This window comes from Megalopta genalis, chromosome 2 (assembly GCF_051020955.1).
Source record: "Megalopta genalis isolate 19385.01 chromosome 2, iyMegGena1_principal, whole genome shotgun sequence".
Taxonomy (NCBI): Eukaryota; Metazoa; Arthropoda; class Insecta; order Hymenoptera; family Halictidae; genus Megalopta; species Megalopta genalis.
Window position 1 is genome coordinate 33,405,917 of NC_135014.1, and position 12,381 is coordinate 33,418,297.

A 12,381-nucleotide genomic window follows, 5' to 3' on the forward strand; every position below is an offset into this window, starting at 1 on the left:
AGGAATAACGTTATTTAACGTTGAGGTTCCACTATCTGTCCCCGGCGTGCGACTCCCGGCTAAATTAACTGCACCTTTTTACCCGCGGATCCCGTGTTGCTGCGCGAAAGAATTCTCTTGCCCCGAGCAAACATTCTCTTGACGAACTCACGATTTTATACGCCGGCCGCCGTGCAACAGCGTTGATCTTGCCGCAGCACGATCGCATCCGATGCTGCGAAAGATTGAGCATTCGTTGGCAATGTCCACAGATTTCTTGCGTTTTAGCATTTTCTTTTTTTTTTTAATTTCTTGCATTTTTCCTTCGCAAGTTTCGCGATTTCACGCGCACATTTCGAGCCGCAACGGTGACAAGCAACGGGAAATGCGACGCATTCGTGCTGTACAATTATCCACGGAATCCCCTGGAAACATTAAAACAGTCGTATCGAAATACAGGACACCTTTCGCAGAGTATGCATACAACGTGTCATTGTTCGAAGAACCTCCAATTAGAACGGGAGAAGTTTCTGTTCGATTTAGCGAGACGAGAGGAGGCTTGCGCAGCAGAAAAGAAAAGAAAAAGAAACAAAACGGACACAGAGCATAGTTGACGATCACTTTTAATAGTTGAAATAGGGAAACAATGTACAGATACAGAATTTACATTCCTAGCCGACAAAAGTTGCTAGATAAAATATTAATCGTAAAAAATTAATTAAAAGTAAAACGATACACTTAACGAGCGGCTTATTCCTTTTTTTGTTATCTATTCGCTTATCGGTTAGTCCTTTACCTAATTACGATGATTGAATTATTAATTATAATTATGTCTTCTGTATAGACACACAGGTGTGAATACGTAATGGAGATTCTTAAAAGCTACACAATGTTTTTTTTCTCTCTTTACTTTGGTTTTAAAGTAAGGACTAGTAATGTTGAGCTTCGCTCTGTCTCTATGTGCGGCGGCGTACGAAAGACGAGGGGGAAACCGAGCGAGAAGAACGACGAGAAAGACGAAACAGAGAAAGAAAGGAAGTGGGAAGGTGAGGAAAAAAAAGCACGCGTGTACACGTCGTGTCGGTTCATCTTCATTAATGAGCTCGCGGAACAGAAATAAAACGGCGCGAGATACGCGAGCGAGCGGGCGAGCGCGCGACGCGATATATCGCGTTCTGTCGCATTAATTAACTAAGCCGTAAAAGGAGAAGGACAAACAAAAAATCATCGAGTACATATCGGCGGCCGTCATTCCTCGCTCAGCGCGTGGCGACGTTGCTCGGACAACACGATCACATCCGCTATGAGCACAGTACGAGTTAAAGTTACGCGTGCACGCTGAATACACGGTGACACGACCAACGTACATAATAATCGAGTATCCCTTTTCTTCCCTTAACTGGGTCGCGCGCGCACCCGGTGCATTCGCACGCATCCGCCGCTGGGAAGACAATCGGCCAAATGCGATCCCAAACCCCGTCAAATTGCGCGTGAAAATTGCACGCTTATTCACGCGTTACGGTCAATTCTGCCCGAGTTTCCTTCAGCATTTAAACAAAAATGGACGATTCGTGAACGGGGATACGATTATTCGAGCCTAGCGACTCATTTTTGTAGTCGCCGATTGCCGACAATTATGGAAACGAGGTGCGAGGCACGAATAATCGTGTCTCCTCTCCCGTAATTGTCCGTTTTCGTTTGCAAGCTGAAGGAAAATTCGGGAGAATTTGCTGCATTTACCGCACCCAGACCGGAACCGGAACTCCCGTAATTAGACTGCGGATGAAATATTGCCTGCAAATTTAGCTCGTCGATAATTATTATCCAAATTTCACTTTCGCCGCAGATGCATCGAATCTGCAGTCTATTTACGAGTCTTCTCACCGAATCGATTTACGAAACTCGCATGGCTGCGGCATCGCATCGGCGGTACATGCGCTGCTGATTTGTTTAAGTAACCGGACAGCGCGATTAGGTCTTTCTGCTTCAGCATAATTGGATCTGGCGACCCAGTTCAGCGACCCAGTTCTACATTTTTCACGAGTCCGGAAAATCATTGACCGTCCGCGACATCGTTATCGCGCAATTAGCACTTCGTAACGCGATTTTTCGTAATTTCGATAAACCTCGACCCTGATCAAACGGATGGAAAACAGGCGCGCGATGCTTCGATCGTTCGACACGGTGAAAAGCAATTGTCAAGAAATATTTCGAGCAATTATACCGCCGTTAACCGCTTAACACGATGTCCCGCAATTCTCGGTGAAATGTCTGCTAACGCGTTAAGTGGCGAACACAACTGCAAGCATTCCCGCGATATCAAAATCCATTTAATTAATGAAACCGCAGCTGGAAATTTACGCATATCAGTCCCCGAAGTACCGATAATATCGAAGCTATTTAATTAACGCTAAATCTACCATTCCACAAATTTTTATTCAAGAATCGTTGAAATTACAAAGAGTCTTTCATTGGCGATGATTGAACAAGTTTCTCAATACAAGCGCGCACATTGTAACAAAACTATCAAAATGACGAAATGAATTCAGTCTTGTAATTCTTGTAAAACGCGTGTTACTTTACTGTCCGGCAGGTTTAGCGTTAATGAAACCGTAACGAGAAAGTTAAGATTTGCCTGTGACAAATAAATAAGTAAATTTACGCTATTGCAAATTTACTATAGTAAATTTATCTATGATAATATATGATAATATTTACTGTAGTAAGTTTACCTATGATAATATTTACTATAGTAAGTTTACCTATAATAATATTTACTATAGTAAGTTTACCTATGATAATATTTATTATAATAAATTACCTATGATAATAGTTATTATAATAAATTTACCTATGATAATATTTACTACAGTAAATTTACCTACGGTAATACTTATTATAATAAATTTACCTATGATAATATTTACTACAGTAAATTTACCTACGGTAATATTTACTATAATAAATTTACCTATGATAATATTTACTATAGTAAATTTACTTAAGGTAATATATACTATAGTAAACTTACCTATGATAATATTTACTACAGTAAATTTACCTATGATAACGTTTACTATAAGTACTACGGTAATATTTACTATAATAAATATCGGTTTCACACTTTCGTATTCTAAGTGTCCCAATAACGCTCACTTTGTTCAACACATATTGCAATAAAAACGACGATCAAGACCCGGTTAAAAAATTAGCGTCACTCGTGTGCGATTCAACGCGTTAATTATTAATCGTGCATGGAAGATAAAATTCGTACAGTTTATGAACGACCAAGAGACCGTATAGAGGGCAAGTTGAAGGATGCTGGAGACGGTACGGAGGTTCAGGAGAAAATCTACACAACGGCAAAGGCGGACGAGTCTTCCCAGAGCCTAATCGCGCACGGAGACACCGATTGCGACCGCGAACTTGCGCGTATCTAATTAAATGTAACTGCGATGAAGGCACGAGGCATGTGTTATTGAATCTTGTGCGGGGAGGTGCAGTGAAACGGGCACAAGAAGGAACGGGGCGGTGGAAGGGAGGGGTGGGGGCGTGGGTGCAGGGATTTAATGTTTGCCGAGGCATCGCCGCGAATGGGAGCGCTCCTCCCCTGACTAATTTCCAAAGTGAACGAACGCCGGAACGTTATCGATGATTCACACAGACGACAAGCGAAGCTCACAGAGTAATGTATACCATTTAGAATTGGAAATGTAATTTAGAATTAGAATGTAAAAATACTATGTATATATACAAGTAATTAATGTACCAATCGCTGGTATCCTTAGTTTTATATTACACACGGTTTCTCTCTTTCCCACACTTTCTCTCTCTCTCTCTCTCTCTTTCTCTATCTCCATCTCGCTTTCTCTCTCTCTCTCTCTCTCTCTCTCTCTCCCATTGTCTTTTATGTACTTTTCGTATCGTCGGAGAGCTTCTTTCCGGTATTCTATGTATATATATATATTTTTTTTTTGTTCAGTATTATCGGTTGTACTTAAAGAACAGCGATGATAACTCGAAAGAATTTTTACACACTGCGTTTTGTATATGTAATTCCGATCTGAAAATTTCGGCCCGCGTGTACAGCATAATCGTCCTCGCTAATTATCATATTTACTTTATTTATACATCGAGAATGTCGACATGGCTTTACCTTTTAAATTGTTGGCACACAAACGGAAGCAATATATATCCGATGATACGCTTAACGAGTTCTTTTTTTTCCCTTTTGTCACTTTTTTCATTAACGTTAGTTGTCGTTCGACGAAACTGTGTGTGTGTCGCTTTCGGATACAACCGATGGTGTTAATTTTCAACGTTGGAACTTGCACAAACGAGATCGGAACGCCGCCGGGTGTTTTCGGTGTCGAATATAAATCTATGATGCCTCGTCTCATCCGCGTCGAGCGTTGCAATTTTTATCGAGAAATTATCTCTGCCACGCGCGCTTCGACGGATCGCCGTCGGATCGCGACTCAGCGTTTTCCAGAAAATTAACACCGGTTTTTCCCCTCGGTTTCTTGATTACCATGGGAGGGTGGGAGGGGGTGAGCAACGCAAGAAGAATCGTGTATCGTTCTGCGAGCGCAAACGGGGGTCATTCGAATCGAATAGAAAATCGAGTCGGCTCGAACATCATCAAAAAAACGATTGAACGGCTCAGTGTGTTTCTTTTTATACAGTCTTCGCCTCTTGTGGAAATGGTAATTTTGGAACGGATAAGTTTTGTTACGATAAAATTCGTGACGTCACTTTCGGCGATTTGTCGAGAAACCCGCGGATTCGATCTTCGGGATCGACGTCGGCGAGCATCGACGGTTTGATGGTTGATCTCCTTTCTTATTTTTTTTTTCTCGTGTGTTCGTTTGTTTGTTCGGTTTCTCGTTTGTCCATTTGATAAAACGGGCCACGTTATTCGGAAAAAATGTCGGATACGAAGTGAGAAAGAAAACATAAATCGTCCAAAGTGATACGAATTACAATACGTTTTTACGAACTATAATGTGTGTCTCATTTGTTTGTTTGTTTGTTTGTTTTCCATACGAAAGCTCTCGATCGTTTATCATGGGTGTTGTATCTCTTTTTTTTTTTGTTTTTCCATCTTAAATTTGATATAATTCGTTATGCATTTCATTTTCTTCGGTGTCTATCTAAGTGTTTATATGTACATTATATACATTGTAAAACGTTTAATTTATCCTTCGTACTTTTAATGATTGTATAATTAGGATTGACTATGTCTTAGAATAATCAACGGAATTATTAATTATTGTGTAAAATATGAAATATCGTACTGTTAGATGGTATGTCCATCTCCAAGGTACCATTTTGGACGAATATCGGTCCGTCTAACATGCCTAGCACTTTGATGAGCAAATACTTTGGAGATTACATAATCTAATAATATCAGGTAATATTAAGGTATAGATGATTTTTCTTGTTTCGTTATTAATTACAAATATAAAACATGTATATGTAAATAGAATTCTTAATTATGCGCAAACATGTTCTCTAATTGAGCATACGTGAATTTTTTTTTTTTTTATCATCAGTCTAAGCCGAACGGCGCGGCTCCGTACACAACAGCAGCGGTTAACAATACAGGTGTTCGTTAATCATCTTATCATCTTTTTTTTTTGTTATCCTTTATCTTCATTATTCTTCGTTTAAGCTTCGTAGTGTCTACGGTTAACAAATCGGTGTGTTTGTGTTTGTGTGTGTGTGTGTGTGTATGTGTCCACTTCCCCCGGAACCGGGTTCCAATGAAATAACAATAGCGCATGCTACGAAAAAACGTTATCCGTTAAGAACTTTCAAACAGTTTTCACAAGCATAAAACACACACATGACAACGGCGCGGAAAAAGTATACAATATTATCGATTTCCCGTGAACGACACCATTTCCCGATTTTGACTTGTCGCGCGCGCACGCGCGCGCGGCTTCCGTCCCCTCCACGTCGCCTGCCGAACCATTTCCAACCCGTGGATCAATGATCGCGATCGGGGATCGCTGGAGAACGCAGTGTTGAAGATAGGTTTACAGAAGGCTGTCGATCGCCGATGCATCGTTTTTACGGTGGACGCGCTCGTGGCGGGCAAGACCGTTCGACAAACATTACGTCTATTCCCATAGGATCTACGGGGATCTACGGGCATAGATCCGCCGAGCATCGGATCGCGCGCTCCCTCTTTGACTCCGGGGCCTGGCAGTGAAACCGAGAAGTTTGTGGCCGGAGCCACGCGGCGAGCGGAGCCACGCTGTGGGCGGAGCCACGCGGTGGGGGCCCGCCCATTCGTCGAGGTGCTCATTCGATACTGCTGATCACGATCCTAGTCCCGATCATTTCGGGTCAGGCTGCTCAGCTCTGTTGGCCCAATTCGAAACATTTTCTGGTCGAGAAGGCGGGCGACCCTGAAAGGGAAAGCGATTTCCGATTCCCGCGCCGTGTCGTTGAGCACCCCCGAGGAGCTGACTCGCGCCGAACAGCGAGACGCTAAGGAGGGAAACGCGAGAATTCGTCCAAGAGAACGTGTCAGCGTCGTTCGCCGCGACTGGCTCGACTGTTCGAACAAACTGTAGCTTCGAAACTCTCCGCGTTCTCCGGAAGCTCGATGGAACTATGCGATCGTGCCCCTCGAACGATCTTCGTCGCGTATTTTCTTTCAGCTTCTCTTACGTTCGCACGGTACGCGAGCCAAATTAGAAGCGGCGACGTGCGCAGATTTTCTCAACGCAATGGCTACTCGATGATCGTACGCAGAGAAATGTCGAACGCGAAGGTCTCCCCCGATTTGTCTCCTTCGGTCTTCGCCGTTCTCCTTTCCGTTAAGAAGTCTCGTCGATCGTTCCCGGAACATCGAACGAAACCTATGCTCGTCGACTGATAGCCAGTGCCATCATCGTCGCCGATTGTAGGATCGATTCCTCTCACGCGTCGTAGTGTGTCCGCGGGACTTGCCCGTTTTAGGCCAAACAGGTGTGCGGTCATTCTCGTAATCCGTTTCCTATCATTTCTTTTTGTAATCTTTTTCTTCAAAAATATATGTGTGTCGACTACTTAGGCTTTCGATAAACGGAAAGACGTCGTCTCGTCCGATAACTGGAATAATTCTTCTCTCTCTCTCTCTCTCTCTCTCTCATTCACACACTCTCCCCCTTTCTCTCCCTATCTTCTTCTCATTCTTTCGTTCGTTCTTACTTACTTACTTTCTTTCTTCCTTTCTTTCTTTCTTTCTTTCTTATTTTCTCTCTCTCTCTCTCTCTCTCTCTCTCTCTCTCTCTCAGATATAATTTCTGGCCTATCGTAATAATCCTATACAATATTTCATTATAGCTTAGGTAAAGTGAGACCCTCATATGATCCATTATTTTTTTGTTTAATTACTTTTTTTCCGGAGTGTGTGAAACGCTGAGACGTATCCGCGCTATTTACAAGGATAATCAATCTTTTTTTAATGGAAACAAATGCAAAAATATATATTGTATAAACATTTAGTTGTTCTACGTCTTTTTTTTGTTTTGTTTTGTTTGTCTGCCCTTACCGTTCGCACGGAGACCCTCGTGCAAATTGCAACTTCTAACTTGGCTGTGCCAGGGAAATAGTTTACTCTTAACTAAACTCATACGCGTATAATTAAACTTATGTACTATTGTCTTTTTTGAAGATATCACTACTCCAAGACACTCACTTCTTACTTCCTTTCTCTATCTTTCCCTTTCCTCGTTTGCTCGTCTCTCTCCCTCTCTCTCTCTCTCTCTCTCTCTCTCTCTCTCTCTCTAACTCTTTCTCTCTTTGTCTTTACTGTTTTCATGTCGTGACAGATTCCGCTGATTATGTTGATCTCGTTTCGTCTTTTCGTCTCGCGTGCTTGTGAGCATTTTCGTTACACCTGCGTTTTCATCTCGATAGGATATAATAAGTGGCTCGAAAGTATCGCCTCCCCTTAGGAAAATACTTATAGCAGGTTTCTACGATAAGTCAACCGCTTTCACGTGACAATCATTACGTCGCGTCAATTGAGTACGGGATCGTCAATTTCGGCGGTAGGAGAATAAAAATTAGGCAGTGAAAGTAGTCGAACTTCCGTTAAAAGTATATGTATATACGTGTGTGTATGTGTGCGGGCGTGTGTGTGTATATACAAAATGTCGGCTATCAGTCAGCAATTATCGATAAAGAAAGGAAAGGATCGCTTATTAACTATGTTACAAATATAATCGTTCATCGTTAATTGACAATATCCGCGAATATTTGGCAGCTTTTCCGTAAGTTTAATTATAAAATATATCGTTTGACTGTAACCCGATGTTGTAATGTAAAACATGAGGGAAACAAACGTCTAATCCTATAAATGGGCTTAAACTAAAAACAGTGAACGAAATCAGCCGCGCGTGGAGATCACGTGAAAACAGTTCACCCTATAGATATTTTCCTAATTCTAGAGTTAATGGTTTCGTCGTTCGTCTTTGTGCTATTATTATCGTAACGTGTCGTTACCGCGACAAACCAAAAGAAAAAAGAAAAGCATGCAACGTGAACGATCGCACCGTCGTCGAACGAATAAAAAAAAAAAAGAACAAAGAAAAAGGAACGAAGAAACGATTCGTCTTCTCGAAACATACGAAGTGGAACTACAATGCGTAACGATGTCCGAGGGCGGCGTTCGTCGTTTTGTTTTCCGCGCGTGGCTGTCCCGCGATTCTGATCGCGGCCGATGGACAATTGGTCGCCTAATCGATCGAAATATCCGCGTGTATTGACTTCGGGACCCCGGGCAGTGAGAAACCGCGTTTTCTCTGCGATAATATGCGAACGAAAATAGCGACTGCGCCGATCGAGACCGAGGTGACGAAAACAGTCGCTGCGATTGTGCCGGACATGTTCGGTCGCCATTCTTCTCGGAAAAGAAGAATAATCCTTTTAGGGCGCGGCAACCCCGATGAGCCAATAAAAATCGCCACCGTTCCTCCTTACGAACGAATTACATTAAAATATATATTGTATATATCAAACAATGGGAACGCTGATCGCATCGTATCAAAGTCGCATACATGTTACCAAAGCTACGATCAATTTTGAAACCGCGAGAATCGTACACGGCGCTCGTGCAATTCTTATAAAATATCAAAACTTAATTTCACCTAGCTTACTTAATTCAACATACGAAAACGTCGGATAACAATTGTCCTAAATGTTTCTAGAGCGGTGCTCGTCGAACGGAATTTAAGAAGATAACGTCAACGAACCTCGAGTCGAGTCCGCGTCTTCGATATCCGCGATCTCGATGATCCACGAGCGATCTCGACGATCCACGAGCGATCTCGATGATCCACGAGCGATCTCGAAGATCCACGAACGATCTGCGCGCGCGTTTACGACGATCGGCAACGCGTCGGCCAAACGCGGTCCGGTCCAGCTTATTATCATCCGAATAGCGTCGTTTCCGACGAGCTTCTCTGCCGCTCGCCTCCTCAGCATTTCCCTCTCCTAATGTAACAATAAAGATCGGTCCGATCTGAACAGAGAACGCGCCGCGGTCGATGAGCAAGAGAAGGAAATCATCAGTCGGTTTATCCGCCACCGATATTACAAACGTCGTCAACTGTTTCCCTGTGTAAAACGATTGTCTCGCTTCCTTCGTATTCCAACCAAGAAGTCGGCCGGTGTCCGGTCAGACGACCTCCCCATTCCGTCTCAACCAATTTGCAGAACGAAATCATGGACGGTCGTGCGTGCTTACGAAACGAGGAGGATCGCGATCGCGCCGGGATCGAGGGCCCGGGGCGTGTCGCCGATCCTCGAGTCGGGATTACTTTCAAAATGTCAGCGCTGCGCGCCGCTGCGAACCTGGCTAAATGGTCGGCTAATCGATCGACCGGTGACCTTGTGCTTTAGGCCCTCGGCAGAACATGCTCGCCACAGTGTTCCCGCGAGGATCTTTACGGTTTGCATACGTAGAGAGAGAGAGAGTGAGAGAGAACGAGAACGAGAGCGAGAGAGAGAGAGAATTAATTGTTCTGTTCTTCTCGCTCCGTTCGATTCCGCGTCTTCCATGCTGATTTCTGTGTGGAAGCCGAACGAAACCGTGACGCTAAAAGAGGAACACTGCGTCTAAAACGAGAATGATCCGCGTTTGCGATGTCAGTAGTCGGGGTCAGCGGCGCGCAACGCTCGTTTACATCCCGGGACGTCGGCTCGGACGTCCCTCTGGTAGACCGTGAGCACTAACGGGTAGTATAAAAAACGGAAAGGACAACGAAGTACACGAAATCTAGTAGAAGTACGTTGCTATGGATCATTGATGTTCGTTCTCTCCTCCCTGCCAGTAGTTTCACCGTTGGATCGCATGAGTACGTCAGTCGATGGTACGAACTACGATTAACTTATTCCAAGACGAGGATAGTAAGGCATAACGTGATCGTAAAATCCATACTATACCTTTGTGCTCTTTCTTTCTTTCTTTCTTTCTTTCTTTCTCTCTCTCTCTCTTTCTCTCTCTTGCATTCTCTTTCTTTCTCACTCTCTCTCTCTCTCTCTCTCTCTCTCTCTCTTTCTCTCAAAGGGGGCGCGGAGGGCAGTGTATGCAGGAAAAGTCACTACGCAAGGAGTGGGTTGCCGAGGAACGCGCAGGGAGTCCGCGCAGCGCCGCGACGCGTCTACCGGGTGAACATTCGAATTCTGAACTACGAACTATCTTTACGTCGCGTCGCGAGCCTAGTTCGGAACTGTAACGCGGCAGGCGCGCAACGCCGCCGCGCGGGACTCCCGCGCTTGCGTCGCCTGCCCCCACTCCTCGCGTAGCGACCTTTCCCGAATACACTGGCGGAGGGGGCGAGGAGCGAGGCACGTCCCGTCGCCCGCGACTTCGCCCGATCCAGTCCGATCCGTTCACGTAGAACACGCACACACAGTCGAACGTTTCCTCTCACAATCAGTTCTCACCGCGAACTCGTATGCACAAAGTAAAAACGGAACCGTCTCTAGGCGAGAGCGCAACGGAAAAGCGATTGCTGCAGCGTCGCGGCTCGAGGCCCCCTCGTCGAAACACGCCCGAGCGATCGGGGACGCGTCGGGTGGGCCCAGCGGGCCCGGGCGTGGGTCGCCTGTGGTCCCCGGGCCGCTTTTGATATGCGAGAACGTAAACTACGAAGGTGAAGCTGCGCGTCGAGGCCGTGAACACCTTGCCCTTGCGAAGAAACGAACGAGAACGAGCGCCGTAGAACGCATTGTCCTTGTCGCGACTGGATGAGTACCGCGTGCTTATTAAAATTACGTTTAATAAACCGTGCGCGACAACCGGCGCACGGCCTATATATCTCTCTCTCTTTCTCTGGTTTACTATGTACATGCTTCTTACTTTCTTTCATGTTCAAAGAGGATAGTACGGTCGTCGGTGCACCCACACGAAAACTCAGAGCTTCCTCGTCGCGCGAGCTCGACCGACCGGGTGGACCTGCAGCCGGAACCGCGGCCATGGTTCGCGAGCCGATCCACGACGGGGTTCACGAGAGGGTCCACGACAGGGTCGCATTAAAGCCGAGTGGTTCTTTCTGTTACGGTAATCGTCTCGTCCCGCGGTACGGCACGGTACTTGCCGCGCACCGAACTCGGGCCGAAGATCGGTGATCCTCAGACAAGATGCCCGTCGATGTCCGAATAAGCGGGCGTCGGGGTAAACGTGGACAGGGAGTGGCCGTGGATGTGCGCGTTGCCCGGCACCGACCGGGCGAACGTGGTCGGGGGCGGCGGCACCGACGGTGGAATCGGCGACTTCGAGCCCGCCGTCATCACGGTCACGTCCGGCGGGGGGACCGGGCGCGGCAGGGTCCTACTCCGCGTCAATGTCCCCGTGTTGCTGCTCATGTGACCCGTCACCAGGTGTCCCGTCGGGCTCATCGAGGGGTAGTAGGTCCCCGAGCCTGGCTCGCCCACCACCGGGATCGGGCTGTGGTTCGTCTCGTATCCCATGTAACGACCGTTGTCGATCTCCACGCTGTAGAAGTTCACGTCGTTCGGCGGGGCTGGGCTCGGGTTGCCGATGTAACTCGACTTTGATACTGGAATTCGGAAGAACGGAGTCTGTTAGGGGTGTGTTGTTCGTTTGATTTCGCTAACTAATCGGCGCACTTTAATTTCCGAGCGATAACTTCTGTCAAGTATCGTTCTTTCAAGTTGGAATGAGTAATGTAATTATAATGATTAGAGAGTTAGATGTAACTCGTTGGTTGTGTTACAACCAATTTATAATAATTTGGTGATACGCGATTGAGTAAACAGGTAATCTCGTTAATGATTAACGATTATAGTTTAAACAACTTAATGAAATACACCGTCTACAACTCATCATAATTTATGTATTAATTTAAATAGCTAAATTGAGTTATTATAATTTATGTA

The 12,381-nt window shown here is 45.3% G+C and overlaps 1 protein-coding gene across 2 annotated transcripts in view; it reads right to left on the minus strand.

Annotated features, from left to right (window-relative positions):
* Positions 1–586: 586 nt before the first annotated feature.
* sns (sticks and stones) overlaps positions 587–12,381 on the minus strand; it is a 717,563-nt gene continuing 705,768 nt past the window's right edge. For both annotated transcript variants that reach the window (XM_076519189.1, XM_076519190.1), the window contains exon 18: positions 587–12,041. In XM_076519189.1, coding sequence (XP_076375304.1) covers positions 11,614–12,041 — 428 coding nt within the window. In that variant the 3' untranslated portion in view covers positions 587–11,613. The remainder of the gene's footprint in view (positions 12,042–12,381) is intronic.